Source organism: Drosophila kikkawai, chromosome 2R, assembly GCF_030179895.1.
Source record: "Drosophila kikkawai strain 14028-0561.14 chromosome 2R, DkikHiC1v2, whole genome shotgun sequence".
NCBI lineage: Eukaryota > Metazoa > Arthropoda > Insecta > Diptera > Drosophilidae > Drosophila > Drosophila kikkawai.
The window spans coordinates 24,761,487-24,789,469 of NC_091729.1; the positions used below are offsets into that span (position 1 = coordinate 24,761,487).

General features: G+C 38.8%; 4 protein-coding genes across 13 annotated transcripts in view; 1 reads left to right on the forward strand and 3 right to left on the reverse strand.

Moving 5' to 3' along the window:
- Positions 1 to 229: 229 nt before the first annotated feature.
- On the reverse strand, positions 230 to 18,361 carry Orai (calcium release-activated calcium channel protein orai). Of its 3 annotated transcripts, none has more exons than XM_017164246.3 (4): positions 17,718 to 18,361; positions 9,531 to 9,924; positions 3,455 to 3,610; positions 230 to 992 (listed from the first exon to the last, which is right to left on the reverse strand). In XM_017164246.3, exons 2-4 carry the CDS (start codon positions 9,885 to 9,887, stop codon positions 456 to 458), a joined length of 1,050 nt encoding a protein of 349 aa, XP_017019735.1. In that variant the 5' UTR covers positions 9,888 to 9,924; positions 17,718 to 18,361; the 3' UTR covers positions 230 to 455. The 3 variants fall into 3 exon arrangements, with proteins under 3 accessions (XP_017019735.1, XP_070140702.1, XP_070140703.1); XM_070284601.1 differs by lacking the exon at positions 17,718 to 18,361 and adding an exon at positions 17,010 to 17,136; XM_070284602.1 differs by lacking the exons at positions 3,455 to 3,610; positions 17,718 to 18,361 and having other exon boundaries at positions 9,531 to 10,088.
- LOC108072916 (uncharacterized) overlaps positions 10,395 to 27,983 on the forward strand; it is a 60,336-nt gene continuing 42,747 nt past the window's right edge. For 2 of the 3 annotated variants that reach the window (XM_017164250.3, XM_017164253.3), the window contains exon 1: positions 10,395 to 10,503. The gene's annotated coding sequence lies outside the window, so the exon portion shown is untranslated. Of the gene's footprint in view, positions 10,504 to 11,047; positions 11,082 to 27,983 lie in introns of all 3 variants that reach the window. The other variant, XM_017164252.3, reaches the window with a different exon arrangement.
- On the reverse strand, positions 12,424 to 14,970 carry olf186-M (Ki-ras-induced actin-interacting protein-IP3R-interacting domain olf186-M). The gene has a single exon (XM_017164248.3). The coding sequence runs from the start codon at positions 13,466 to 13,468 to the stop codon at positions 12,683 to 12,685; it is 786 nt and encodes a 261-aa protein (XP_017019737.1). The 5' UTR covers positions 13,469 to 14,970; the 3' UTR covers positions 12,424 to 12,682.
- The window catches only part of grh (grainy head), a 32,613-nt gene continuing 23,886 nt past the window's right edge, over positions 19,257 to 27,983 (reverse strand). For 4 of the 6 annotated variants that reach the window (XM_017164243.3, XM_070284596.1, XM_070284600.1 and 1 more), the window contains 5 exons: positions 27,669 to 27,767; positions 22,957 to 23,381; positions 22,619 to 22,814; positions 21,881 to 21,945; positions 19,257 to 21,398 (listed from right to left, as the gene is read on the reverse strand). In XM_017164243.3, coding sequence (XP_017019732.1) covers positions 21,272 to 21,398; positions 21,881 to 21,945; positions 22,619 to 22,814; positions 22,957 to 23,381; positions 27,669 to 27,767 — 912 coding nt within the window. In that variant the 3' untranslated portion in view covers positions 19,257 to 21,271. The remainder of the gene's footprint in view (positions 21,399 to 21,880; positions 21,946 to 22,618; positions 22,815 to 22,956; positions 23,382 to 27,668; positions 27,768 to 27,983) is intronic. The other 2 variants (XM_070284597.1, XM_070284598.1) reach the window with 2 other exon arrangements.

Here is a 27,983-nt window from a genome sequence, read left to right on the forward strand (position 1 = left end):
AGTTTACTCATACAATATAAATTACAGCGCAGTTTCTTTCGCTTACATAATTGGCCTAACATTAAATTAAGGGACTAAAAGACAATTTCGAGTTGCCCGACAAAACTTAAACTTAAACAATTAAAGGGAAGACTGCCAAGGATGTGATTCATACAAATTAAAAGGAGACACAATAAATATACATACATATATGAGCTAATTTCTGAGGAATATTCATCGAACAAAATAATGTTGCTCCCAAAGTATTGCTTTTAATTAGGGTCTTTCGTCAGTGTTGCCATCGAATACAGTTCGCTTTTAAATATATATATATATATAGTTATAGTAAAAATCTACTGCCTTATGCGTATCACAATTTGCATCAAACTACAAATTTACAATATATGGAGGCTAGAGCCCTGAGCCGCAAAAATATATGTCTTTTAAAGCGCCGCTGGAAACCAACCAAATCACCGCTAGACAATGTCTCCAGATGCTCCAAACTGCATGCCATTATTCCGTATGTTGTTGTGATGATCCAGATGATCCTGCTCCATCTGCTCCTTAAGCATTTCAAGCTCTCGGATCCCTGACACCGTCACCTCGTACTTGTGCGTCACCAGCGAACGGTAAAAGTGTATGGCAAAGGCCAGGAAGATGATCATCACCGGGATGAGCACAACACAGGCGGACCATGCCGCTGGCGGACTCAAGTCGTAAAACTTCACCCAACACAGGATGGCAATCTCCAGCAGGAAGAGTATCAATCCCAGCAGCGTGGAAAATGCCCACGCCGTCTCAATATACCAATGAAGCCTTTCATGCGGCGATTCATGCACCAAGGAGATGCTGTGCAGATTGCAAACCGTCTCGATGTTCGGCAGGATGCAGGTGCTGATCATCAAAGCCAGCATGTGCACGGCCACCAGGAGGGTGGTGCAAATGGCAAAGGCCACCAGCATTCCCCGCGGGACCTGTGTATCGTGGTCCAGTTGCACCTCCACCATTGCCACCTGTCCATCCGGATTGAAATAAGAAATTCGTCATTAATTGTTACTTATTAATTTGGAAGAAGAATCGAAAATATAACCCGACATTGCCCCTATTATTATTATTAGCTATTTTCTTAAGAGAGAGAGAGAGAAACACAGCGAGCACATTTTGGCAACTAAGCATTAAAATTGCTCCTCTATATTCTATGGGCTAATTTATCAGATTTCCGCCGATGTCCCTACCTCTCTTTTTCTTCCCATTTGCTTTAGGTGTACATGTGGAATGTATAACAATTTAGCGGTCCCAGAAATGGACTAATGAATACCTCGTCACCTAATTAAAGTGTCTCATTAAAATAATACATCAATGTAGCTCATAAAATCATCTATAAGTTAGATCGTAAAAAATTATTTATATATGAGAAAATTATTAATAATATTAGGGTTCTGGGTGTAGGATCTGCAAGTTCTCTTTATAAATATTAAATATATATTTTAAAACTAATTATAATATCGATAAATATATATTTTTAAATTTCTTAAGCAAAAACTTTTATATTTTAATTCGAATTGGATTATTAATGAACATAATTTTTACACATTTAACAATAAAAGGTTAAAAGTTAACGAATTTTAAAATAGAAGCCCAAAATTAGCCTTAAAATTATTATATATCTTGTCTCTGTAGGAGAAATATCGATTTATCCATACTGTATCGATAAAGTGCGAGACGCCAAAGTCTATATTAAATCGATTTTTAAACGTTTGCGATATATGTGCGATAAGCCGATGTTCTGTTTGATATATAGTACCGAAACAATCGGAAAAAGACTCTTATAAATTAAAAAATATTCAAATAAAACATATATATTTTAATATTAAATTCTATCAATAAACTCTTTATATTTAAAGTTTCGATATATTTAGGTGTACAATTTTTCGATATTATCACATTGAGGCTTTTTCTTTGCTAACTCAATCATAAGGTTTAACTAGTCTATTAGAATTAGTTGACGCCATTCACTAAAGCATAATGAAAAAAACTAAAGGTAAAGGAAACCCCCCATCAAGATCATAAACAATATATGGGAATCTGTCATTGGATACCTTTTGAAAAGGCGGGGAATCCCATGGTATAATCTTGATCTGCCTCCCTTGAGTATTTCCCTTGCCCCAACTGCCTTTACATTCATAATAACGAAAGCCCAATCTACCCGTGATTAATGGGTAAAAAAACACAAAATAAAAACAAACAGCTAACAGACTTGTTTCCCCCAAGACAAAGATAGTGCCAATAAATACAAACAAAACAAAAAAGAAAACACAATTTTTGGCCCTCAAAGAGGAATTATGTTGAGCAGGTATATAGGAAAGTTTAGACACTTAATTAGTACAATTCTTTCACATACTATTGAGCCTGTCAAGATTGAGAATTACTTACAAGTAAGTCAGCATTCAGGCTGCCCACTCGTATGGAACAAATTACAGATTAGATTTCGTTGCACACAAGTCTCTGGGTCAAGCCAAGTGGAACCCTGTTATTAATATATTAAATATATTACTATAATTATTATATAGTTTTGTCTAGGCAGTGTATTTTTTATTCGTTGACTTTTTATAAGAATTCTTCGGATCAAAAACAAACACTAGGAATAGAGATAAAAGAAATTATGTGCTTTCTGCCAGACATTTTTTGACCCTGCACATTAAGTTGGTTTAATGTTAATGTTTCTTTTGAATTATGCACAGCGGAGGATCAAAATATAGTTACTACAAATTATTTAGATGGTTAAATGTTTCATTTAAAGAGGTATATTTTTTGAATTATTGTTTTTAACAATTAAAAGAGTTGAGTACGAGGTAGAACAATCTTGTACAACTATTTTTTTTAAGGCAAAAGAAACATTTTTGGGTGAGGTTTGAAAGAATTTAGACTGAAAACTATAATTTATATGTATAAAAAATAAGTAGAATAATTTATTTTCAACTAATAAAATGGTAAAACTATAATTATAATTATAATTTAGAAATATTAATTATTATTCTACCATTTTTTTTAGTTGTAAATCAATTATTTATAAATTTAAATGTTTATTTATAATAACTAAAATCATTTTGATGATAAGAGTCAAAAGTATTGTCCCTTAAAAAACTAAAAAAAAACATAAAACGATTTTTATATAAATATTAAATAACTCTAATATCATAAATAATTGTTAATCCACTAAAAGTTAATATATAAATTATATTCTTGCTCAGTTTTTATTAAAAATCTGTCCCACTCTAACAAATATTCTTTCCTAAAAAAACATTTTCCCTTTCAAAAACTAAAATGTAAAATATAATAACCTAAAACCCTTGAAATGTTCTTAAAATGTATATTTTAAAATTAAAAAACTCATTTAAAACCTATATTTCCAAGGCATACAACTGATTATTTATCGTATTTTTACCCCCTTTTAACTACACAAAGAATTACTCACCATTGCAAATCCCGATAGCAATGCGGACGTCTTGCTGGATGCCTTGAGCTTGGCCCGGCTCAGCTGCAGCTTGCGCCAGGATAGATAGGTGGGCGAGTGTAGATCCTCGCCAGACTGCGACATGCTGCTGCTGGCGGTGCGGTGGTGGCCGCGCGGCTGAAAGCGGGAGGATTGATTCTGTTGGTAGGTGCGCAACTGAAATGGCGGCGGTGGCGGTGGGACAGCGAATGCGATGGGGGACGGCGATGCTATGGAGGCAAGTGGTGCGAGTGGTGCTAGTGGGGCTACTGCGGAGGCCGAGGCGGCCGCTAATGCTGCTGCTGCTGCTGTTGCGAATGCCGGTGAGACCTCTCGCACAGCCGAAGCGTTGAAGCGTCTCGACTGCGGGGAACTCGAATTGAACTGGCTGTGGTAGAGGTACCTACTGCTCGCTCTGAGATTCGCCAGATTGTGAGCGTGCTGCTGCTGCTGCTGTAGCTGCTGCTGTTGTTGGAGGTGACTGAGGTTCGGATTCAGATTCGGATTGTGGCCGAACTCGCCGCCGCCGATGCCGCTGCCGCTGCTTGTCGGTGTGGCTGTGGCAGCTGCCGTATAGGCATCCACGCTGGCCGCCAACCTGGCAGTGGCATGCAGAGCACTCGCCAAGGCCGATGGCGGCTGCTGCCGCATCCCATATCGTGTTGTTTGCTGTTGCTGCTGCTGCTGCACCTGGTAGGCCAGGCGCCGCGACACAGGCACTACGTCCAGGGTCTCGCTGCTAGCGGTTCGCTCGGTGGGCGTGTCAAAGGAGCTCTGCTGGTGGCTCAGCAACAGGTTGCTGTGGCTTAAATTGGCCCTAGCATAGCGTAAGTTGCTGCTCATCATTGTGTGGGTTTCCGTCTCCGGCAGCAGGTGCTCTTCCTCATGCTCTTCGGCCGGCGGATGGGCCGCTTCAGGATCGCCGCCGACCACAGTCTTCATGGCTCTCTTGCGGCGCGGCGGCTTCAGAGGTATCTCCTGCTGGTGCTGCGACTGCTGCTCCGCGGTTTGTTTCTGATCCTCTTCGAAGGGTGGCATGGACTGCTAGCCCGAGCTTTGGTTTTTCTTGGCTTCAAGAGATCGTCTTGGGTATTTATGCAAGCCAGGTTTAGTTTCAGATGTGGGTTGTTTTTCTTTTTTTAATTTAAAGTCTTTTCTTGCTTAAATTTTATAGATTTTGGTATTTGCTAGTATTATAAGCTTAGTTCACAGTTCTTAAAAACTTATTTTGGATTTACAAGTACTATTATAAGCCTTGATTATTCTCTAAAAGATCACTCTCTTGTATTTCTTTTTAATTAAACAATCTCCAAAAATGTTATTTATTCATAATTTAATTTCAGTTCAAGAGTTTCTCATCAAGCAGTCTCTTGGTTTGTGTCTCATATACTGTCCAAAAATCTTAGCTTACTTTAATTTTTAGCTGTTCAACTCCAAGATCACACCTTAGCACCCACTATTTAATGGGATTTTACTTTTTTTTTGTAACGCTCTCTGTGAAAGTTGTCTCAAGCGATCTGCTGATTTCGAATGCCGGGCATATGCCTGGTGTATATATACATTAATAAATAAATATTCCATTGGGTCATAAGGTTCGCATGTTGGTTATCGACGACAACGCCCTGTCTCAATTATGCGCCAGTTTATTATAACGACGACTTCACTTGGCTTCACTTTGCAGCAATTTAGATTGATCTTTGTTATACATTTATTTGAATAATTTTGTTAAATATTACTTTTTAGGAATTCATTTTATTACTGTTGATCTTTTGGGGCTTTTCCAAGTAATACTCTCCGTTATCGTTGGGACTTTTCAAGGTTCCTTGATTCACCAAACAAAATGTAGCTTTAAATCTTTATTGAAAAAGCCGCAATCGCGCAATTCTAGAGCCCGTTTCGCCACTTGTCACACTGTGTGTAATCTCGTTGTTGTGTTTTTCAGAATTTAAATTCAAATTCAATTTTTGTTTCCCCAACAGCAACGACGACGACGGCAACAACGACGATGATGACTTTTTTCGTGTGGCTTGTTTTATTGGGTTCCGTTTCACTTGGTTGATTTTGCAATGCTTCGCATTGATGATGATGATGCTGAATAATAGTACGAGTATTGTTTTTATTTTGTGCAGTTCCTGAGACAGCCGACCGAGTGTGTTGTTGTTGTGCACATGACAATTGATCGGCAATTACACACGCACGCGGAAAGTTTCACTCGCTTTTCTCACTATTCTCAATCACTCTCTCTCTTCGTCTGGTGATAATATATATTTTCTGTTTCGGTGTGTGCGTTAAAATAATATTTACTTTTTATTTATAAACATTTTATGAGCTTTATAAAATGTAAAATAAAACGGTTGCAGGCACTTGTTGCTCTGTGCACAAGGCCAACGAAGATCGAAGACTGGTACGGGGTACTTGAACGCTCGAAACCGACTAAAAAAGCCGAAAAACCAAGAGCACCGCAGTGACACTTCCGCCAAAAACAAAAAAATAATACAAAAACCAAGAAGCACGCAAGAAATCGGAATCGAAATGTAAAACCTTTGCGGATTTTCTGTTTTGTTTTTGTTTCTTAAATCAGGTGCTGCACACACTCAGTTTTGCCGTTCGGTATTTCGTTTGGTTTTCGCGGTTTTTCACGCTTTTCGCGCCTCTTGTTCCTTCGGCGATGGCAAGTTAACAACTAACTGATACGGCTCTGCCCGCAGAACACCGTGGCAGAGATACGGCTGAGCACAGGCAGAGCAGCAGTGGCAGTGACGACGACGACGGCGACGGCGACGACGTATTCAAATTCGACAATCAATTCTCGAATGAGGCGGCCTGCGATGACACAAAAAAGCAACAACAACTACAATAGTGGCAATCGAACTACGAAACAGTCAGGCTTCTCGAAGAAAGGAGCTTTCAAATTTCTGAAATTTCGAATTTTTGAAATTTTTAATACGAAAGAAAGTTCGAAATTGTTAAATTTCTAACTACAATAATTCTAATTTGTAAAGATTCGAAATTTTAAAGGTTTAAGCATCTGAAATTTTTATATTCTAGAATTAATTGTCGGGTTTTGAATATTTTTAAATTTAAAATAAGAAAGAAAGTTCGAAACTTAAGAAATTCAAACTACAATTATTCCAACTTTGTAAGTTTCGCAATTTTAAATTTGTTTAAATTTTTAATCTGAAGGAAAAATTAGAATTTCCAATTATTTAAGAATACATTTTCCATTTTACATTTAATATTTCAAACTATAAAATTTTTTAGATTTATAGTTTAATTTTTTATTTAAATTTTTTTAATTTGTTAAAGAATATATATTTTTTTTAATTCTAAAATTGTAAAAAATTTAAAAAACTTAAAATGCGAAATTTTTAACATTTCAAATTTGAGATATCAATTTAAAAAAAAAAACTAAAATTAATCAGCTTGAAAAAACAACTAAAGCGTAGGTTAAAAATGTTCATTTTATGTTTTATGTTCATTTATTACTTAAAAATTCTTTAAATAACACTACAAAAAATTCCTTTCAGAGAAGCTTCACTGTAGAAAAGCCATTTGAATGAAAGCATTTAAAGAGAGAGCGGGAGAGAAATAGAAGCAAAAAGAGAGCGCACTACTAGACAGGTAAAGAATCGAAAGAGGCGAAAGCAAAACTACAGGAAAACAAAAAAAGTATCGAGTGGAGGTGGGCGTGGGAGAGGGGACTACGTGGGGGCTGATTTTGGCAATCGATCAGCGATCATCGACTGGTGAATGGGGAAGACAAATTGAGTGATTAAACACACAAAACGGACACACATCGGCACACTTAGAGACCCTGAACTTCAACTATTGAATTTAAGATTCAATTAACAAAAAAAAAAACTACCACTTGACCCCATCTACGAACTCATAAGCGATCAGGGACACGAGTACCACAGTATCGTAGGTCATCTTATAGTAATCGTGACATGACGTGGCCTATATCTTATGGTTATCTCTAATTTAAAGGTAAGTGTCATGCTTAATTTTATTAAATAAATTCATGATAATGCTTTTAAATGCTTCTAGAAATTGTTTTCCTTTTATGACTTTCTCAGTGGAATGCGCTTTAAGATTTATGTGGATGCAACTCTCGTTTGTGTATAATAATCGACGCATATTTACGTGCTTATTTGGCATTATTACAGCAAATCAGGTTATTTAAAAATAACTACTATAAGCACAAAGCGTACAATTAAACAGGTGACATTAACTCTTAACTTTTAAATTTGGAACTACGTTTGAATTAAGCTGAAAAGACAACTTTCTCATATTTGCAAAAGGCTAAACACCTAAACAATGACCTAAAACAGATGTTTTGAGCAGATATTATTTTAAAAATAATAGAAAATACTACAACAAAATCTTAGGAAAACTATAAAACTTCGGAGTTATCAAAAATAAAGTAAATAAATAGGTTAAAGGTTCAAAATGTATTTGTAATAGCTTCAAACTATAAAAAAATATAATCAAAGGATCATTATAAGACGCCTCAGCCTGTAACTGATTCATAACTCTATGAAATCGAAAGTGTTTCCTTTTTTTAAAAACACTTAGACATATAAATCTGGTTAATTTTAATTATAAAACCGAAATGTCAAGCGGAACAAGTTCATTTGGAGATTCCCCAGCCGCCTGCCTGCCTGACTTCCTCCAGAGAAAACCAAAACGAAGTCACTTAACACAAAAAAAAATTCGAATAAAAATAAGTCAAGACGATAAAGAAGAAACGGAAGGTGTCAGGCTGGCGGTTGGTGTTTAATTTCGCTCCAAAATTCGTATGCAAACACACACCTGGATTTCAGAGACACCGCCCCAAGGAGCAGGCCCATGCCCGTGGGTGGATCGGGTGTGGGTGTGTTGTATATTTTTTTATCGCCGGCGAAAATGTGCAAATAAGACAGCGCTGCGATAAGGGAACCCAAAAGCGGTTCTCCGCGAAGCCAAGCAGACGCCGGTTCTACGCCATTCCACTTCAATTTCCATTTACAATTTCATTGTCAGTGTTGTTGCAACAACAACAAAACAAAACTAAAATAAAAAACAATGTTCAATAATTCAGCAGGTTCACCAGGTAACGCAGTCATGTGTGTGCTTTCGCGTGTGTGTGCCAGAATCTCGTTCGACTTGAAACTTAGGCCTTGTTTGTTTGTCAGAATTTTCGTTACTCGATCGATTGGGCGCATTCAGCAGGGGATTTGCGAATTTATTAAGGGGAATTATGTGATTTATAATGAGGTCTTTAACCACTTGAAACGAGATTTATTTATTACCATTTTCGGGCAGGAGCATGGCACATAACCAAAACACTTGACATGTTTTTAAGGGATCTCCAAAATAATTAATTTAATTTATATAACTTGCCCCCTTTGCTCTTTAATAAAAACACTTTTGTTGCGACTATTCGAAAAATGCACCTTGCATAAATGATTTTGTAATGTTTCTAGTTCATATCGCTTTTAGATACCTAAATATAGATGCAGCTAAACGAATTATGTAGAATGTACAAATTATATCTGACAGCCTTCTCAACAAATTGTCATTGTTCTTTCTTCGCTCTATTTTGATTAAATCTTGATTGAGAAATATAATAATAAGGACTACAAGATGTTCAATTTTAGTTGTAGATATCATTTCTAAACAATTGATTTATAAAGTTTTAAAAAGCATTTCACTAATTGAAATAAATAAACAAAATTAAAACATTTTCGAAATTATACTGCGCCTGAAAAGTAACAACTAAGAAATCACAGCTTAGATCACAAACCACCCACCAACTTTCTCTGCTGAATGCGCCCTTTGCCAAATCTTCATATTGAGAGAGAGAGAGAGAAAAAGAGAAACCACCAAGAGAGAGAAGTCTAGAAAATCACAGCTCAAATCACGACTTCACAACGACTTTCTCTGCTGAATGTGCCCATTTTCCATAGCATCGCTTTAAAAGGTGAGAAAGAGACGTAAGGATGAAGGGGTGTGTTCGGGGGGGGGGGGGGGAAATGGAAGATACCGAGATCGGAGATTGATTTGTTATTGGACTTACCTTCGCTTGGTTCTGGGACGACGGCGGCGGCGGGGGCGGGTTCGACGGGAACTGCAGCAACGAATTGCTCAGACTGGAACGCTTGAATCCGGCGCTGTTGTTGCTGTTGCTGCCGCTTCCAGTGGGACTGTTGCTGTGATGCTGTTGCGGATACTGCTGCGGGAACTGGTGGCCGGTGGCCACTGAGGTGGCTGCTGCAACGGCGGCGGCGACAACGTGCTGGAAGTGGTGCTGCGTGGTGGTGGCGGTCACGATGGGATTCGGGTTACGTGAGCCCCTGCCGGGGGGTTGCCTGGAATCGGGCGTCTTCGAGGGCGTCTCTAGGCCACCGGAGTTGGCCGTGGTCCACACAGACATCTCGGAAAACCAGCAATCGGCTTAAGTACTGCTCCGCCTGGGGAATCCATGTTGGCGTAAATGTCAAGCAGAACAAATAAACGAAAAACGACAATTAGCGGGAGCCACAAAGTTATGGAAGAAGGTGTAAATTAAGTACAAGCGGCGAGGCGAGTTTTGAACGGAAACTAAACAAAAAACAAGTTATGCCATTTCGTTTTGTTTTACTTTTTGCTATCGATAACTGCGGCCCGACTCTAAAGAGTTGGCAGTTCTGCGACTTGTGAAATTTCCGCAAACGATCCGGTACTTTTGGTCGCTCTGACCGAAAAGTCTGGCAGCACTCCCATTTTCAGAAAAATATCGATATATTGATGATCTGGTACTTTTGGTCGCTCATGGCACGAGCGACCAGCGTTGCCAGATCGCCAGTGAACGAGCGACCAAAAGTGCCAGATCGTCAAATATCGCGGTTTCACGATAAAATATCGATATGTTGATATATTTATCGACAACCCGGTTGGCAACGCGTGTGAAAGGAGTTGGCAGTTCTGGCGAAATTCGTGTTGACGGCGGGAAAAAGTGAAAAGTTTTCGGTTTGTGCGGGCAATTTACGCGTCGAGTGGTGAAAAGCCGGGTAAGTGGTTTGCTATTTACTACCTTGCTTTGCCAAACGCGGTCATGGCTAGTGACTAGAAAGGCAATTAATCAAACGCCCCCTGTACATTTACCCGAAACTGCGAAGCCCTACTGCATCCTACGCTCTGACACACATCTTAATTTGCCATTGCTGCGCCTTGTCCGGCGTGTATCTTTGCTTTTCTCGATGCTTTCGTTTTGTTTTGCTAATTTCCTTTCGCATTCTTCCGGCGTAGGCGAATTATTTATTCTTAACTTGCTAAACACATACACACACATACGGATACTTGTGCTGCATTGCATTTGTCGCTCATTCTTCTTCATTCTTCTTGTGCCTGCCTTGAACTTGCCAATTCGCCATTGGTGCGAAGAGTGCAGAAGTACTCGTGTAACGGTGCTCTGTGTCTTTGGTTCCTAGAACACGCACACACTTGCAATTGTTTGGCAATGGCTTTCTTGGCTTTTCCATTCCCTGTATCTTTATTAACAGTTGCTTTGCTCTGTTTGGGAATTAATTTTACCTCCCCTTTTCCTATCAATAGATAAGGCGAGTCATGTGCCGATGAACAGACCTAGGTACCGTTATCTATTGGATATGCCCAAAGCTCAAGAACTCACGTATTTGCATAGCAACTATCGAGGCCAACTTACTAGGATCGGAATAAGTTATTGTTTAAGAGAATTTAAGTAACCATAAAGTATTTTAAGTAATGGCAAATATGACTATTTTATCAGTGGAAAAATTTGTATTTTATTATTATGTTTATTAATTAAATATTATTAATTATTATTTATTCATTTATTATTAAAGTTCCTATTAAAAATCCTAGTTATGTAAGTTATGCCAAGTTAAGTGATGTGTTTTTTAATTTAAGTATATTCTCTAAAAATATATAAATATAAAATACCAACTATTTTAGATTGTAGCATTGCGTAGCATACTTTCCGACATCTCCTTAACTTATTAAAAATCCCATACAGATAGACCTATTAACCCAACCTCGACTGTCTACGGACGTATTAGCATTTCCTTGTGGGCCGTGCGTCGCCTTCAAGGTGTTACAAATGTGCGCAAATGGCATTATCGGTTATCAGGCGGGAGGGCTGCTATAGAATATTTGTTTGGGTCAGAACCAGAACCCTATAATAGCGAGTAAATAAAAAATATAGACTGCGAATGAGGTAATTTGTGGTGCACCATGTTTTCCATGCCCTGTCGCCGTGCTACTGTCGTGCTGCACTCGTGAATGCAAACAATTGCGGGCAATTGAAATCAATAAGCGATCCGATCTGAACGATCCGAGCAGACTTTGTAATCCCTTCTGGAAACTCTTGACTCTCGGCTCCCAGTCGATATGTTTTGATTGTTCCTCAGCGCCTTAGGGGCATCGAAAGATGCCAAGTCATTGGCTATTAATAAGACTGTGCTCTGAAAATTGACTTTCGATAAGAAAAAAAAAATACAAAAACTACAAAAACTAAAAAACAAACAATGCAAAACCGCCATGAATGTGTGTCTTTGGGCTTCGGGGTGTACACTGTACATTCATAGTGTATGTAAATATGTACTTATATCGCAAATGAATTTGTTCAACTACAACATATAGTATGTACATAAACAATCAGACCATTTGACAGTATGACGCAGATTTCTAATTTTGGATTCAAGTTGGAGAAACAACAAGTTCCTGGAAGCGAACTCAATGGCACTTGAGAGTTTCGAAATCTTTTGAGAGCCATTCCCTTTCTCAAATGATCTTAGAAGGGTACGTTTAAGACTTTGGGAAACTATAAGGTTATATGAATAATTTAAGAGGTTTATTAAGTTAATAAATAATAGAAATGCCCATCCCATCTATAATAAAATAAATAATAATAGATCTCTTATAAAAACCCCCAATAAATAAAACATGATCAGTTTACAAATAAAATATCATCTTTAATGCTTACTTCAACTGGCAAAATATAATAAAAAATAATGGATTGGTATGTACAATAATACACAGTTACACAGCTAAGTACGCGGCACTTTTAGGGACTAATGGACAAGACACGGGACAATCACAGGGATCCCCCAGGGACCCCGCTTGGCAACAGTAGCAGCAGTTCCAGTTACATAATGCGTCCTCTATTTGGCTGACTAATCTCTACGGACTACGGAGTATGGCGGCGACCCACTACTGAATAGTGGGCTTGATAGAGCCCATCGAGTTCTTCCTCTGATGATTAACCTCGAAGCGCTTCATGATGCTGGCCACGATCGAGGAGGGCGGCATGTCCGGGTTTCCGGTGAGTCCCCGATACCCAAGGACACTGGAATCGGCCAGCGAACGGGCCAGGGTCAGTCTTTGCACAAAGGCATCGGTATCGATTCCAGGAACCTGGGATGGTTTCAGAAAACGCCGCGGTATCCGGGACAGCATATCCTCGGAGCTGAGTGGACCAAAGCCCAGGTTGATGAGTATGGCTTCGGGATCGGGCTTACGGGCCTCCAGCAAGCTGTCCACGCTGGAGTAGCGACTAGAGTCAGACTGCACGGACTGCACAGAGCTGTCGCGGAGGAGCAGGCTACTAAAGCGCTGCTGTCGCTGGGCCTGTGGACTCAAATCTGGAGCAGTGCTACAGGATTCAAAGGATTCCTCGTGGTGCAGGCAACGGGTACTAGAACTGCTAGTGGCGGTCAAGGCGGAGATGTGGCGCAAGGGCAAGGCAACGGCGGCTAAGTTAATCTGCGGATCTGGATCTGCATCCTCCTCCAAGTCGGCGGCATACTCCAGATCATCGGCATCAACGGCGGACTGTTGGCGCTGCAGCTTTCGGCGTCGTCGCAACGGCTTGCTGGGCGGAAAGTGATGGGCCGTGGGCAGGTGATCACTGCTACCCGCCAGCTCAAGCTCAGCTGGGCCAACGGCGACCTTGCTGGTTCTGCCCTCAAAGTTGCTGCAGCTGTGAGAGCGCTCCATAGTGGCGTGAGTGTGGTGTTGGGTGTACGAGTAATATGGTGGTGTCGTATGAGTTATCTGCGGTCACGGCTGCTCGGGTTACAAGCTCTACTTGGACATATTTGGCAGTGGCCAGAATCAGGGCCTCCGACTGACTCGCGCGCTGAGTCTCCTCACATACAAAGCGCGTGTGTTCAATAACAAAGCAACGGCAGCAGCAGCAGCAATTTGTGTTATTTGGTATTTGTTATTTGGTTAATTTGTTGTTATTGGCGGGTCGCTCCGCTCGGTGATCTTTTTGTGGAAACGTGTTTTTGCTATATTCCGCGCGTTTCTGTTAATTTCTGGCCGTATTTGTGTTTGTCGTCTGTTTTTGTTTATTTTTATTTGCGATGCGGCGGAGTGTTAATCAGCCCAGAGAGCTTCTGACCCCGGATTTGGAACGATCGAGTGTTTTTTTTTCACGATCGCTTGACATTGGGGTATTGATATTGGTTATTTGTTATTTGTTACGACAACGAATTTATATTTCCTCAATGCGGTTCCCACATGGGTTTTCAGCTTTATTTATTTAATTTTTATTATTGTAAAGTTTTTTTTTATTTTTCGATCGTATTTTTCACTGTGTTTTTTCAGCTTTTCTTTAGCTTTCTCTTGTCTCTCCGCCTGGTGTTCTGCGTCCGCCTGGCAGCGAGGGATCTTCAAAACTGAAACTGAAATCACAAGCCCCAAACGAAACGCCCCAAGCCCCAAGCTATCGGGGAGCTTTTACGCCGGAGAAAGAGCAAAAAAAAAAAGCGACACAATATTAAAGCGATCGCTACAGAGAGAAGGGGAGCCATAAGGCGAAAAAGAGAGACACTGAGTAGAGTAGAGAGGGAAGGAAATATCACTCTGAGCTGGAATTACTTTGCGTTTCAGTCGACAATTTCCTCAAGCGCAACGCCGCCAATCTATTAAAACTTTTGATTAAAAGCCCCCTAAAGGCATTGCCTTGCGGTTAACCCAGCTTCGTTGCACGCAACTCCCCCGTTTTTCCACACGATCGTGTGTGTGTTTGGGGGAAAAACCCTCGCACTTGCGTATCTTTCCGATAAAAAGAAGTACAAACACTCTGGCCTTTAGTATTATTGGCACGTTCAGTGGAGGAGACTGATTTCAATCCGTTTACTGTGTGTTCTTCGCATTGCCCTTATTTGCTTAATGAAATATAACTTTACGGCTTAAACCGTCGATCATTAAAGCACTTTGAGGTACCATAAAGATGTCGTTATCTAATTACTCTGCAGCAGGAAGAGATTTCGGATGAATTGTAAATGTAGATCACTCTCAACGAGGGCACTGGTTGGAGCCTTTGATCTTTCTTTACCTGATTTTCCCGAGGCAGATGCATGCGGAAGAGACACGCGATCGGGAAAGGGGAAAAAAATAACAAACATGCGAAATTGTTTAAACCAGTTAACAAGTGCTGGCTTCCACAAGCTTTTTTTTTTTGTATGAAAAGCTCTTGGCCCAAACAGCTGAGCCTGTAGAAGCTTTAATTGAAGCGATCTGTGTGTCTGGAGGTGTGAATTTCTTTTTAAGCACTGAAAAAATCGCGGATCAGGCGACTTAATTCTTCACTACATATAATTAAGACTTTAATAACTATATTTTATTTAAATTAAACTTGTCTTAATGTTAAATTTGGGATACTATGGGTAATATTCAAGTTATGATATAAAATTCCCAACCGGTTCTAGAGAACGTGAAAGATTTTTCATATTCATAAGCTTTATCTTAGCTATACAAAACTATATTTTTATAATTTCATGATTTTTATTATTTAATTTCCAACCAATTCCAGTATAGACATTTTGAAAAACTATTTATCTTAATCTTGTTTTTACTGAATTTGGGTATTTCAAAATATTTTTATTTTACTATGAAAAATGTCAACATAATATGATTTTTATTTTATATTTTTTTAAGTCGGTAAATGACCTTAGAAAAATATTTTAAAACATTTTTTTCTTTCGCATTTTCGTGGGTTTTTATTTTTATTTATGATCTAACACTCTTCATTTCTGAGGCACTTGTACCACATTTTCATAGAGTAAACCCCGCAACTCTCTCGGTAAACCTCAGCTTCATGCTTTTGAAATGCACACTTGACACGTTCTGGCCACTGACTTTCTGCTTCGTAATTGGATCTCGAGAACAGTGGCAGAGGCAACCACCTCAAGCCGCCGGCTAAAGGTTCCGTCAACAGATCTTCCCAGACATGACAAAGGTCCAAGTGTATCCATCCATCGACCGACTGCCAAGTACTTGTATGCATACTCTGTATGCCCGGGGCAAATTTACACAATTCTTCACAAAAAAATTGCTATCAAGGCCAAGCGAACTGAAAGAGCCATAAATCTACGGTCTCGCTATTCGTAGAATGAATATTCTAATGAAACCCCGAGAGTAAATTTGATAAATTCAATTAAAGGCATACGAGGCGGCGGGGGTATGTCATAATCACGTTGTGCAATTAACTCTCAGCCAGCAGTCATCAATTGAGTTAACTGGGGATCTAATGAATGTTCGAATATGATCGAATCATCGAATGATCGGTGTGTGGTGGGAGGTGCGCTTTCCGACTTCAGACTGAAGTTCGAAGCTCACTAGGAAACGATGGGGGGAAATACCAATGCCGTCGTCGGTGACGCCGCTGTTGTCTTTGTTCATGATTAGCATGATCATCGTGATATGGCGGGTAATTGAGATAAGAGAAAGGTAAAACTTTTCGATATAGATCCTGGCATGGCCAATTAACTTGCTTATAATTGTTTAGGAAAAGTAAATAACTTAATTTTCCCAGAAAGACTAGATTTGTGAGTTATGCAAGGGAGATAGGGAACACGAAAGGTAAGCGAACCCGATTCGAATAACAGTAATTATAGTGACACAATGCTTGCGTGCCTTTAGGGTCAGATGATGACTCAACTCGGCTAACACAATTAATATTTTGTTGTAACAATTAGATCAAAATCTAAATGGAGTTGGGAATATATGAAGAAAAGAGCTAAACAAATGATAAAATCTTATTTGAAGCTGCTGGGATGCTTTCATAGCGATGTGAATAGTCTGAAAAAAGGTGACAGAGTATAAAATTCTTAAATAAATCATTCATAAATTCTCAAATTAATAGGTAAATAAAGATTTAAAAGGCTTTACTTCTTCCCCCCGAATAATCACTTGGGGATTCTTCTTTTTATAAACTTCCTGGTCTACTGTAGAGTGGCCCTGATCTGTTTCATATCCAAAACCGTTAGGTTCATTTCTGGCAATCCTCACGGCGCCCTTTTCAATTGATAGTAATTGGCTTCGAATAAAAGTTATTCGTTGCTAGTAATGTATACAAGCGAAAGTGTAAATTGCAATTGAAATTTCAGCATTGTCAAGTAGTTTGAGTGCAACTTGGAATTGCAAATGATCGACAGGAGAAGGGAAGTTCGAAATGGATACGAGAGCGATAATGGGAATGGGATTGGGAATGGAAATTGGGAATCCAGAAGTGGAACCTACTGCTCACCTGTGTTTCAACTCCTCGTATTTTTCACTCTATTTTATTTACAAAAAAGTAGTTCGTTAGCCAAGTTGGCGTTTTTGTTCGTTGTTATTTCTAGGTTTTTTGTTTTTTATATATACATATGCACGTGTTTGGGTGGCGTCAACTTTTCCGGCTTCCAGCTAATGCACTTTCTATGCCATCACATTATAATAGTCACACAGTTGAACTTCCATTAATGGAACAAAATAATGACATAAGTCACACACTGAGATTTTGGATGAATTGGAAATATTTGTGAAACTCGAAATGATAATGTATTGTTTAATAGCCCTAAAAATATTATTTTAAAAACATTTACAGAAGGGTTCTTCTGTAAACTTTTTTAAGCTTTTCATACAAAGTTTGTAATTTACAAGTTCTGAAATTAGTATCCTTTTTTCGCGGAATAAATACTTGGGAATTATAATTTTTGAAAATGTTTTATGTAATAATTATTTGGGAGTTCTACTTTCTGGATATTTACCGATTATTCCTCTCATAAAGTACCTTTGGTTTCCAGAATAATCTTTTGAGAACCTTACTTTTTAGCAATATGTGTTGTTTTTAAATGATCACTTCGGAATTATAAAATGTTTTTCCTTAGTTAATTGACCCATATAAAAAAAAACACGATTTGCCTACTTAAATACAATATTTCTTGTGTACTAAAGATAAAAACCAATCAAGTACCTGAACAAATCCTTAGCTTGAGTGAAAGTTACTGTACTTTGGCGGAGATCCGTTCCATTTAACGAGGTTTCACCGTACTTTCCAAAGGGCTAACTCTTACGTAGCCGCGTAACTCACAACCGGCGCGAATCGTTTTCAATTTTTAACTGAAGGCGTTTCAGACCAGACCGTTTACTCGACGACGACAACAACGATGGCTTGTCACTCTTTGGGGCCCCACCATGTGTTTATGCACGGATCCTTATCTGCGGATCTAGTTCTTTATCTCATCATCCGCCGACCCACTCATCTGATTATAATTTTTAGTGTATTTCAGTAAAGTCAACTGCGGCCAAATATTTGCACATTGTTTGTTGTGCAAATGCGATATTCCGGGACCCGCGAACAAACAAAGTTACACGATGCTTAGAAACATGCACGCCAAAAAGGAACACAGAGACGGCGACGAGAAGCAAATCGGAAGAAAATATATAAATAAAAGGAAACACGCGAAACCGAGAAAATTTAAATACAAGAATAATGCTAAAACAAAACAAAAAAATAAAGAAAACACACGATGACGACGACGACGAGCACACACGTTTGCTTTTCTGCGAGCGCTCCGAATGAATGAAAAGTGCGCTGCCCGCGCGCGAAGATAAATAAATAAAATAAATACCGATGTCGCGGCTGCTGCTGCTACTGCTGTTGCTGCTGCAGAGGCGTTGACGCCGGCAGCACTGCACTTTTCGCTGCTGCTGCGGCGACTAATTTTGCCGTTAGATTCCGTGGGTTTTTCGAGAAAGGCCAAACATCAGGTTTTTCAGTTGCCTCGCTTTGCATTTGGCCAGGTATAAAATGTCGGGTATTTCTTTACACAATATAGTTTACTTTACATGGCTGTAGGTTTTTGACATGAATTTAATGTACATAGAGATGCTTGTTAAGTGTTAATTTGAATAGTTAAGTAGTTTTTGTAAATTAAGAAATTGTAGTTTTATTTTTTATTTAAGTTATGTTTCTAAGTAGCTTAAAAATAAGCATTTTGTTTTATATAAATTTACAGTAGTTATGCTTAAATTCTTACCAAATGAACATTTTCTACACACGTAGTTACCTGATTTTACAAGAAAATTATATAAATACATAAAAGACACATATTTTTGGGCGCTTTGATATTTTATACATCTTAGAATAGTAAACATATATATATTTTGCATTTGTTTCTTCTGTTTATTTTGCAAGAAAGTACCGAAAACATTTAAAAAACTACCATTATACCATATTTTCCCTGGTAGTCATAGGCTTCACGGGGTATTCTAACTTAAAAGGCTTGTCCGTTTGTCCGTCTTCCCTTTGTCCGCTCAACAGAAAAGGCATCTAAATTCCGGAGACTAAAACAGCTAGAACTACCAAATCTGGTACCAGCATTCCTATCAGTAGCAGGCAAATTAAGTAAATATTTTAATCTATCAAAAATCCTAAAAAACGTTATAATAAAGGTGTTAACTTTAGTTTTAAGATCTCTAAAAACCAACCCAACAAATGTAAAACATAAACTTGCTTACTTTTTGTTCTTTATTTAAATGTTGTGTATTCATTATAATTATATTGTACAATTTGTTTTATTTTGTTTGTTTGTTTGCTTGTCTCTTTTTTTTTATAATTTCTCAAGCTGGACATATGCATTTCTTCCACGATTCATGGAGCTTCACTTGTTCTCAGTTGCATTTTGACGTTTCTCTCTTTTTTTTGTGTGTTTTTTTTGTTTTTTTGCTTTTCTATTTTCGCGGAATCGTTTCCAACAGTAACAAAAATAAATTATTGGCTTTTAAAATATATGTGTATATGTGTTTTGTATACAAACATATATAGAAAGAGCGTAGAACTTAAGGGTTATACGATAACTAAACATATAGAATTATAACATGCAGGCAAGATTTTCGATTCATCATCATCATTTCATATATATCTTATCTTCTTCTCAATTCATATCATAATATTGTTGTAATCTTGAATAGTACGTTAAGAATTAAGGGCTAAAATTAAAAACAAATTGTGATGTACAACACCGGAAAAGTCGAGTGGAAAATGTTTTGAATTTCCCCCTCGCAAAAAAAAGGAGAGAGTAGAGGGTAGAGTAAAGAGCATTATTGTTAAGTGTGGGAGAGTTGAAACTGAGCTGAGTTAAGGGGGAACTTGAAGGTGGGGGGATTATACAATTAATAAACAATTAATAATAATATTGAGCATTGAACTCGTACTGTTCAAAAATTGTAGCAATCGATGCGGAGTATTCGTAGTTTCAAGCAAATCTCGCGGTGTAGTCTCTGCTTGAATTCAAATAACATTGTACACAAAACATTTCGTTAATTAAATTAAACTGTTAATTATGGCAAACAAAGATTGTAAACACGACATGTTATATATCCCTATACATATACATATACATATATATATATATATCTTCTACATAGATATGATTCATACGAATGCTGCGTTTTTTCGTTGGATTAATATTGTTTAGTTTTGAATCAACATTCTCGGTTGATTTTTTGTTCTTTAGATATTTTGTTTGTTTTACAACAAATGCACACAAGTGTTTTTTAAAGTTTTCGTAATTTTTTTTTTTGTGGTTTTGTATAGATTTTTTTTTTTTTGCCTTAGCTTGGACTTAACTACGATTTTTTATCAACATGTTTTATTGCAGAGTGTTCGCTTATCTCTATGTGCGTATATCTAGTTTTAAGGATAATTACTTCGAGCGTGGGGTCTTTCTACCAATTTTTTCTCATTATTTCTTCTTTTTTTTTGTGTACAGAGATCCTAATTATACATAACAGAGAAAGAGAAAGAGACGGGGGACAGTAGGGTATAGTTTCGAAACAGAAATATAGAACAAACGATTTGTTTTTTGTGTGGGTTTTTTCAAAAATAATTTTACAATTTATATATATTCTCAACAAGTAAAACGCTTAAGCCAAACATATAAAATGGATTACACATACTATAGTCTAGGGAGTTAACGATGGATACACCTAATAGATAGATTTCGATTCTGTAACTCTCACTTGCCCTGGGACCTAAGGTCATAGCATAAGCAGGGGAGCGGAAACGAGACTTATAAACCTACTGGACAGACACCGTGGCACTCTGCACACACATGCATGTGTGAAAAGTACACAGTTCGATTACGATTAGGGCTTACGAGTATCTATATAGACATAGCGAGAATGTTAAATTTGATCAAACAATTTTTAAAGTAATCTCATTCATTGTTGCTAGATAACTAATTCGAATTTAAGTGTATATCATTTTACATATTGTGTATTCTGTGCGTGTTATTTAGCGCTTAACCTCTTTTCATCCTTCAATCTCATTTCACGCAAATCTCTGTAGCAACTTGTCGTGAGTGTGTGTGTCGGTGTGTCCCATTACAACTACGAAATTAGACTTAGGCTCTATGGAAAATGGCTTATTGAAACAACTGCTTGTGTCCTTCATTTGTGTGTCTCTGTGTGTATGTGGTTATCCTTTTTTGAGCGTGTGTAGTGTGATCACTACTACGGCCACTGCTACTGATTTGGCAGCTCCGTTAGCGTCACATCGTACAGATCGTCCTCGATCTGTTGCACCTCCAGCAGGAAGATGTCCTCGTTGCAGTAGAACGATATCATGTCATCGTCAATTTTCGCAGTAATCCTGCAAAGAAAAGGGGTGCAAAATAATGAATAATAAGGAAATAATAATAAGAACGCTAAAGCTTTGAAATCCCTTGTAAGGCTGCCCAAAAGTATGCTACAGAAGTACATTTTTGCACATAAGAAATTACTGCCCTATGTTGGGCGGCATTTTTAAGACAATTTCAATTTTTGGAGGTTTAAAAAAGTAAGTTGTAATTTCTGTAGGCAAATTTTTAAAATTTAGACGCCATTTCAAAGAGATTTGAAAACTCCAAAGCCTTTGTTACGAGTTTAGCCATCCGGAACACCCATGCAAAAAGTTAGCACACGATTTTTTAGTTTGATTTAATTAAGATTAATTAATTATGCATTCATGATGTGAGGGAGGAAGATGCATCCTGGTGTATATACTGACTGTGTGTGTGTGTGTATTGTGCCTGGGTTTCTGTGTGGGTGTGTAACTGCTAACTAGCTCGATCTGGTTAGAACTTGCTTACTTACCCCTTCTTGTTTGTGCGATAAATGTTATTTATGCTCGTTGTTGAGATTTTGTATTTGTTTTCAATCTGCAATTGAGAAACGAGAGAAATATGATGTTTTTGTTTTTGTCTGTTTTGTTGTCGTTTGTTTCACTGTTTAACTAAATATTTCTCTGATAACTCGCTGGTTTTTTTATTTGGTATTTTTTCTAAGTGTAATTTTGTTCATTTTTGTGGTCAGCCAATGGCAAATCTTTTAATGCTGGGTTTTTCAGTGTCGATCAATAACTGATTGATTGTGCTTTAGTGTAAGGAATGTGTGTGGTCGGAGAACAGAGCTTTAGTCTGATTTTGGTTTTTAGCAGGTGGATATAATATATATACACGGAGATATATATATGTATACTTTGTATGGTTTTGGTTTTGGTTTTGGTTTATGAAATGGTTTGTAATTAGTTCCAACTACAAAGTTACAAATTATCGAATTTCTTCGGGTGAGTAACGATAAAGATATATAGTAGATGTGGCTGATTTTTTTTAGTCGATTTATGCTTTAGTTTTTTTTTTAGAGATTGAACATTTTGGCGCTTCATTTGTTTGATTTCTTTTTCAGCCGATCCAATTAGACCAAAATGAACAAAATTACAGAAAAGGTGGTTAACCATTAGAACGAGTTTTGGTTTTTGATTTGGTTTGGTTTAGATTTGGAACAGGGTTTGGGGTTTTTCTTTGGGGGTTTTCGTAGGGTTCCTTTGCTTACCGCATTCAGCAGGCCAATGGTGGTGGGTGGTACCACATGCAGTGGGGTGTACACCTCCTCGTTCTCCTGCCGCACGTACAGCATCACCCGTTCAGAGGTGGGCGGCGTCATCCGGCCACGCTTCATGGGCGGACCAAAGTCGGTCAGGGGAGTGCTGGTCAGCATGTTCTGGTCCAGAATGTGATCCTTCTTATCGCTGGATTTTTGGAAGGCAAAAAGAAGAGATAATATTGAAATTAGTAAGGGTTCTCCAAGGCTTTCCCAAACTCAGAAAATATTATTTTTATTTGAGCTCCGGATTTATTTTCATTTAAAATGAATGGACGATTTTTACTCACGTCTGCATGTCGGGCGGAAAATGATTATGGAACTTGAGCGTCGGCGTTGCCACCTTCTGGCCATGGAGCAGGAATGGCGAGGCCCCCTTCAGGTCCGGTGAGTCAGTCTCATGGCCGTAGAAGCTCTGCAAGGACGAGTGCGAGTTGGAGTTGGAGTTGCCGTTGCTCAGTGGGTTGAATGTCATGCCAGTATTGGTAGTAGCAGTAGTAGTTGTAGTGCCAGTCCCAATTCCCAGCTGACCTACCTTCTCCATGTCCTCGGCGGGCGAGAATAGTACCGGTGGCTTGGCGAAGTCCTGCATGCCATAGAACTCGGACCGATCCGTCACAGGATGGTAAAGCTCGTCTAGCTTCTTTCTGCCCGTTGCCGTCATCTTTCGCTTGGCAGCCCGTCGCTCCTCGTCGCGTGTTTTACGCTCAGCGCCCTGGAAAAATTGAAGAAAATTTTTAGGGATAAATACAGAGGAAGAGGATAGGAAAATGTATAGGTAAGGGTCCCCTCAACTAGGAATTTAGCTTCTTTTTTATATCCTTAAATCATTAAAGTTGTACATAACTAATGATCTACGTCCCACCTAAAATGCCAAACATTTTCGAGACTTTAGACTCTGGAGACTCTTTCGTGATGCATTGAAGATGCTCGCGCTTCCAGGTGGGATTACGAAAGTCTCAAACTGTGTGTCCCCACCATCGTGTATCCATGATTCCCTGGCCTTATAGTATTCCCACTGCGCTCGGGCACAGGTGCACATGGAGCCAGCGTGTAATTAGCAATCAATCAAATGCATGGATGCCACCTTTTTTGATATTTCTTTACTTATTAATTAAATTCGTGTATGGCTGCCAGTGCCATAAGCTGCTGCTGCTGCAGCAGCGATTTTTGCAACTGCAACTGCAGTAAGGCAACAAAAAGAAAAGGAAAAAAAAAACTCCGTATGAGAGAGAGAAACGAGTTTCTCGCCTGGGGAGCTGCGATGTCGCACAGAGACAAAGCCGCCACCGCAGTGGATTTTCGTGGATTTTCTCAGTTGGAGTCTGCAACTGCCGGGCAGTTTGGCAAAATGGTCTACACCGTTAGGGTCAGGCCAAAAAAAAAAAAAAAAAAAGACTGAAAAAATGGGTAAAAATTATTATAAAATACTTAGAGATGCAGCATAAATATGCATACATAATAAATAATCTGGCGGCGCCCCAAGAAGACTTTGTCTGGACCAAGCAGCGGCAGCAGCTGCCCACCTGCCTGTAGTTGCTGCCTGATTGCAGACACACACAAACACACCTGTGGCTAGTCACACGTATACCTATATAATATATAGTCTGTTGGCTACTTTGTCCGCCGGTGATTGCTAGTTTGCGTGCGCAGGCAGATGCAGCATGCATTGCTGTTGCAGGTTGCACGTTGCCTGATGCTGCTGCTGTTGCTGCTGCTGTTGCACTTTGCATTTGTAATTAAAAATCAGCAATTGAGCGATGGAAGCTGCTGAAGGTGACTGCTGCAGCAGGAGGCAAGAGGAAGAGAGAGGGTGTGCAACACACACAGGAAGTGATATGTTGCAGCAATCTACTTGGTCTGATGTTGCCTCCGCTTCGACTGTAGCCTGTCGCTGCTAAAGCTCTTCTCTTGGGGCTCCATATTATGCAAGGATGTCTGCCAGGGCCCCTCCCCCAAGAATCAGTTTCCCTCAAATTACACAGAACATAAATAGGGGTTGTATTTAGAAAATATTCTTAAAAAAATAAATTTTAAATATAATAAGAATATTAATTTCTCTTTTCTATTAAATATAAAATCATTTCTCTCTTTGAATCTTCGACCAAAGTCTAAAAATTTCTCTCTGTGTACCTATTAGCCCAAGTTCTTGCGCTTATCACAAGGCATTTTAGCCCAGAGCGATGCATTCGATGTACATCAAGTGTACGTAAGTAAGTGTGTGTGGCATGTAAATAACTGTATTTTATTACTTTTATTTTATCTTGGCAAAAATATCGCCAAACTGGCAACTTGCAACCTGGCCAAGACTGCCAGCCTGGCAGCCTGGGACGTGCAACAAGCTAAAACGACGGCGTCTCGAATCGCCCAATGCGGTCAATGCTCGTTTGCTGTCCAAACCCCGTCGCACACACACATATCTGTATATATACAAATATATATTTTTATACAGATATATCCTCTGCTGCGTTAATCGACTTCAAAGTATGACGAAGACAGAGGACAAGCGACCAAGTGGGCTGCCACTTTCCGCCGAGAAGGAGGGACATTGCCATTACCATTACCATTCACATTAACGTTAGCTAAATTCTATAATGATTTGCCATTTGCTAAAGTAGAGAGATAGCTGCAGAGACTATAGCTATGTATTAGCAGGAAGATAGTTACCTTAAAAGGGAAGCTGCACAAAATTATTATTAACATCTTTTAATGAGTTTTAGGAAAAGTAAACAAAACAAAAGTAAGACAGAACTATTAGAAGAAATCATATTAAAAATAATATTCTTTAAAAAAAAAAGATCTTTTTTTTCGTTTAGATGAAGGTGTAGGGTTTTATCTATAAAGTTTTAATATAATAGTGCTGCTAACTCTAGCTAACTCTATTAAATAGCTTACAAATTTTTGAAATAACCTTTTCTTTATGAAATACTTTGAGTACCAAAAGCAGAATCATGAGTATTTTAATATTTCCTGAACATCTCACTCTAGTTTTAATATTTATTGAACCTCTCTTTGAATTGATCTGAAAACTGGCCCATCTTTAAAGAATATAATAATAAAGTATTGTAGAGAAAATGATACTACCAGCTGCATTAGCTTGAAAGATATTTAAGATCTTTTTACTTTATTCAAAAGATCGTAAATATCTTATCGTATCTTAAAGTAATTCTTTTGATATAAATATAAAAAATATCAAGATATAGTACAACTTAACCCTTATCATTCGAAAGCTCATCATCTTATACCCCAGTTATGTAATTTTCTTAATTTTTTGTTGTTTTGGGGGAAAGTACAACATACTACCCCGCCCCGAAATCGAAAAAAATGAAACAAAAACTTGCAAAAAACAAAGAAAAAGACAAAAAAAAAGAAGCAAAATGACAGTTATCCCTCTGAAGACAAAGTCGTCGTCTCCCCAAGGTTCCCATTCACTGCAGAGAATTTCTCGCAATTTTGTATCTCTTTGTTGGGCACTGCCTGAGGGGCAAAACTTAAGGATTCATAATTGGCGACCATGGCCCCAGAGGTGCCAAACGACGGAACTGCAACTGAAGCTGCAATTGCAGTGAAATCAAAAATTACAAAAAAAAATAAAAAAAAACCGAGAGATACCCGAAAAACATACAGAGAAAATAAAAAGAGGCAAGCCAAAAGCTAAATAACGTGGTGCGCGAAATTTAATTGATACATTTACCGATAAACACACGCTGGCTGCTTGCTGCTGGCCCAGGCAAAAGGGCCGGCCTAAAAATGTGAAATATAAGCCCGACGCGATAGCGATATGGCCATGGCTACACAGATCCGAGGATTCCAAAAGGGATCGGACACAGGGCAGGGCTGTGTACAATAAAAGCCATGTCCAAACGAGGGGACGAGGACGTGGAAGTGTAATGATATGAGAAAATTAAATTGGAAATCCACGAAATGATTTATTAATAAACCCCATCAAGCGAAAAAGTGAAGGGTTCGCATAAAGGCAAAGATACGAAACGAAAACAAGGGCATGGAAAGGATGTGTTGTGTGTATGGATGTGTGTGTTGTTGTTGTTGTTACTGGACATTTACTTTTGGACGCGTTACGCTTTCCACTAAAGGTCTCTCTGACTGACGGACAGGCATTGCCGTTGCCGTGGCCGCTGCTGCCTTACCTTGCCTTGCCGGTGCCCCCAATTCGATAAAAGTGGCAGCCACATATCCGAGGGAGAAGCTGCAGCAGCAGCAGCAGCAACAAGTGGCTGAGAAGCTGCACTGGGGAAAATGTCTGATCGAGTAGCTGATTCTTTTTCTAGGTTTATGACATTTTTATGACAACAAAATTGCTCGCTGATGACTCGTATGGCTTAGCTTTAAAAGGTCAATCAAATATTGTAGTAAACACATTTTTTTTAGTAATAAATATGCACTTAGAGTGTACTTAGCTTCGGTTTTCTAAATGAAATAGCAGTGATTTATATTTAAGAATCAACAACTCACTTAAAATCTTTAGTTTCAACACCATTATAAAGAAAATCTTGAGATAATAGTCTGTTTCTAATGTATTCTAGGTAATTTGCTACTAGAATCAGTTGGGAATCATAGAGCGCAGCATGAGGTTAAGTCTCTGAAGGAGCTTCTTGTGTACCTTGGACCTATTTCCATTTTAAACTTTTAAATTGGTATAACAGAAAATGTAATTATTTTGTTTTCTTAGTTTTCTTCTGATTAAATTTTAAGAATTTTTTCCTACCCCATTTTTCCCACTGTGTAATGCAAACGAACCTGCACGTAGACCGCTTTTAGTTAGCTCATCAACCTGTTGCACGTGGCAGAGGGAGCTGCTTGCTGCTGCTGTTTTGCGGCTGCGGCTTTGGACCTGAGTCCCGGAGACTGCTCCTGTGTGCGTAATTGCCAGCTTGGAGGAAGGGCGACATTCAGGGGGACTCCTCTTATTTCTTATTTTCTTTCTTATGTTTCATAGGGGACACGATGGGGACTGGGGACTAGGGAAAATAAAATCACTTACCTTATCGCAGAAGACCTTTATCTGACAGTAGCCGCGGTGGAAGACTGCCGCATCTCTGGGGTCCTCGAATGTGTCGATTTGTACGTGCAGCGGCAGGCCCTGGAAGAAACCACAAAAGCAGAGAAGAGACGGGAATCCGTATTAATATCACAATGCCCCCGAATCATTCAAATTGCCCCACGGGGCAGTTAAAAGAGTTGCTGGTGCTGCTGTTGCTGCTGCTGCTGCTGCTGCAACTTCTGCCACAGCGAGCTGCAATTAGCCGTTGTCATTTGGGCTTTGAGGGGCGTGGCCCCTCGAGCTGGAGCTCCCCGA

What these genes read in the sequence shown, in the direction of transcription:
- Orai (XM_017164246.3), bottom strand. Translation starts at nt 9,887, where the DNA reads ATGTCTGTGTGGACCACGGCCAACTCCGGTGGCCTAGAGACGCCCTCG. An exon ending in CGTCCCAGAACCAAGCGAAG is followed by an intron (nt 3,611 to 9,530) that starts GTAAGTCCAATA and finishes TCCCGCTTTCAG; the next exon opens with CCGCGCGGCCACCACCGCAC. An exon ending in TGCTATCGGGATTTGCAATG is followed by an intron (nt 993 to 3,454) that starts GTGAGTAATTCT and finishes CCGGATGGACAG; the next exon opens with GTGGCAATGGTGGAGGTGCA.
- olf186-M (XM_017164248.3), bottom strand. Translation starts at nt 13,468, where the DNA reads ATGGAGCGCTCTCACAGCTGCAGCAACTTTGAGGGCAGAACCAGCAAG.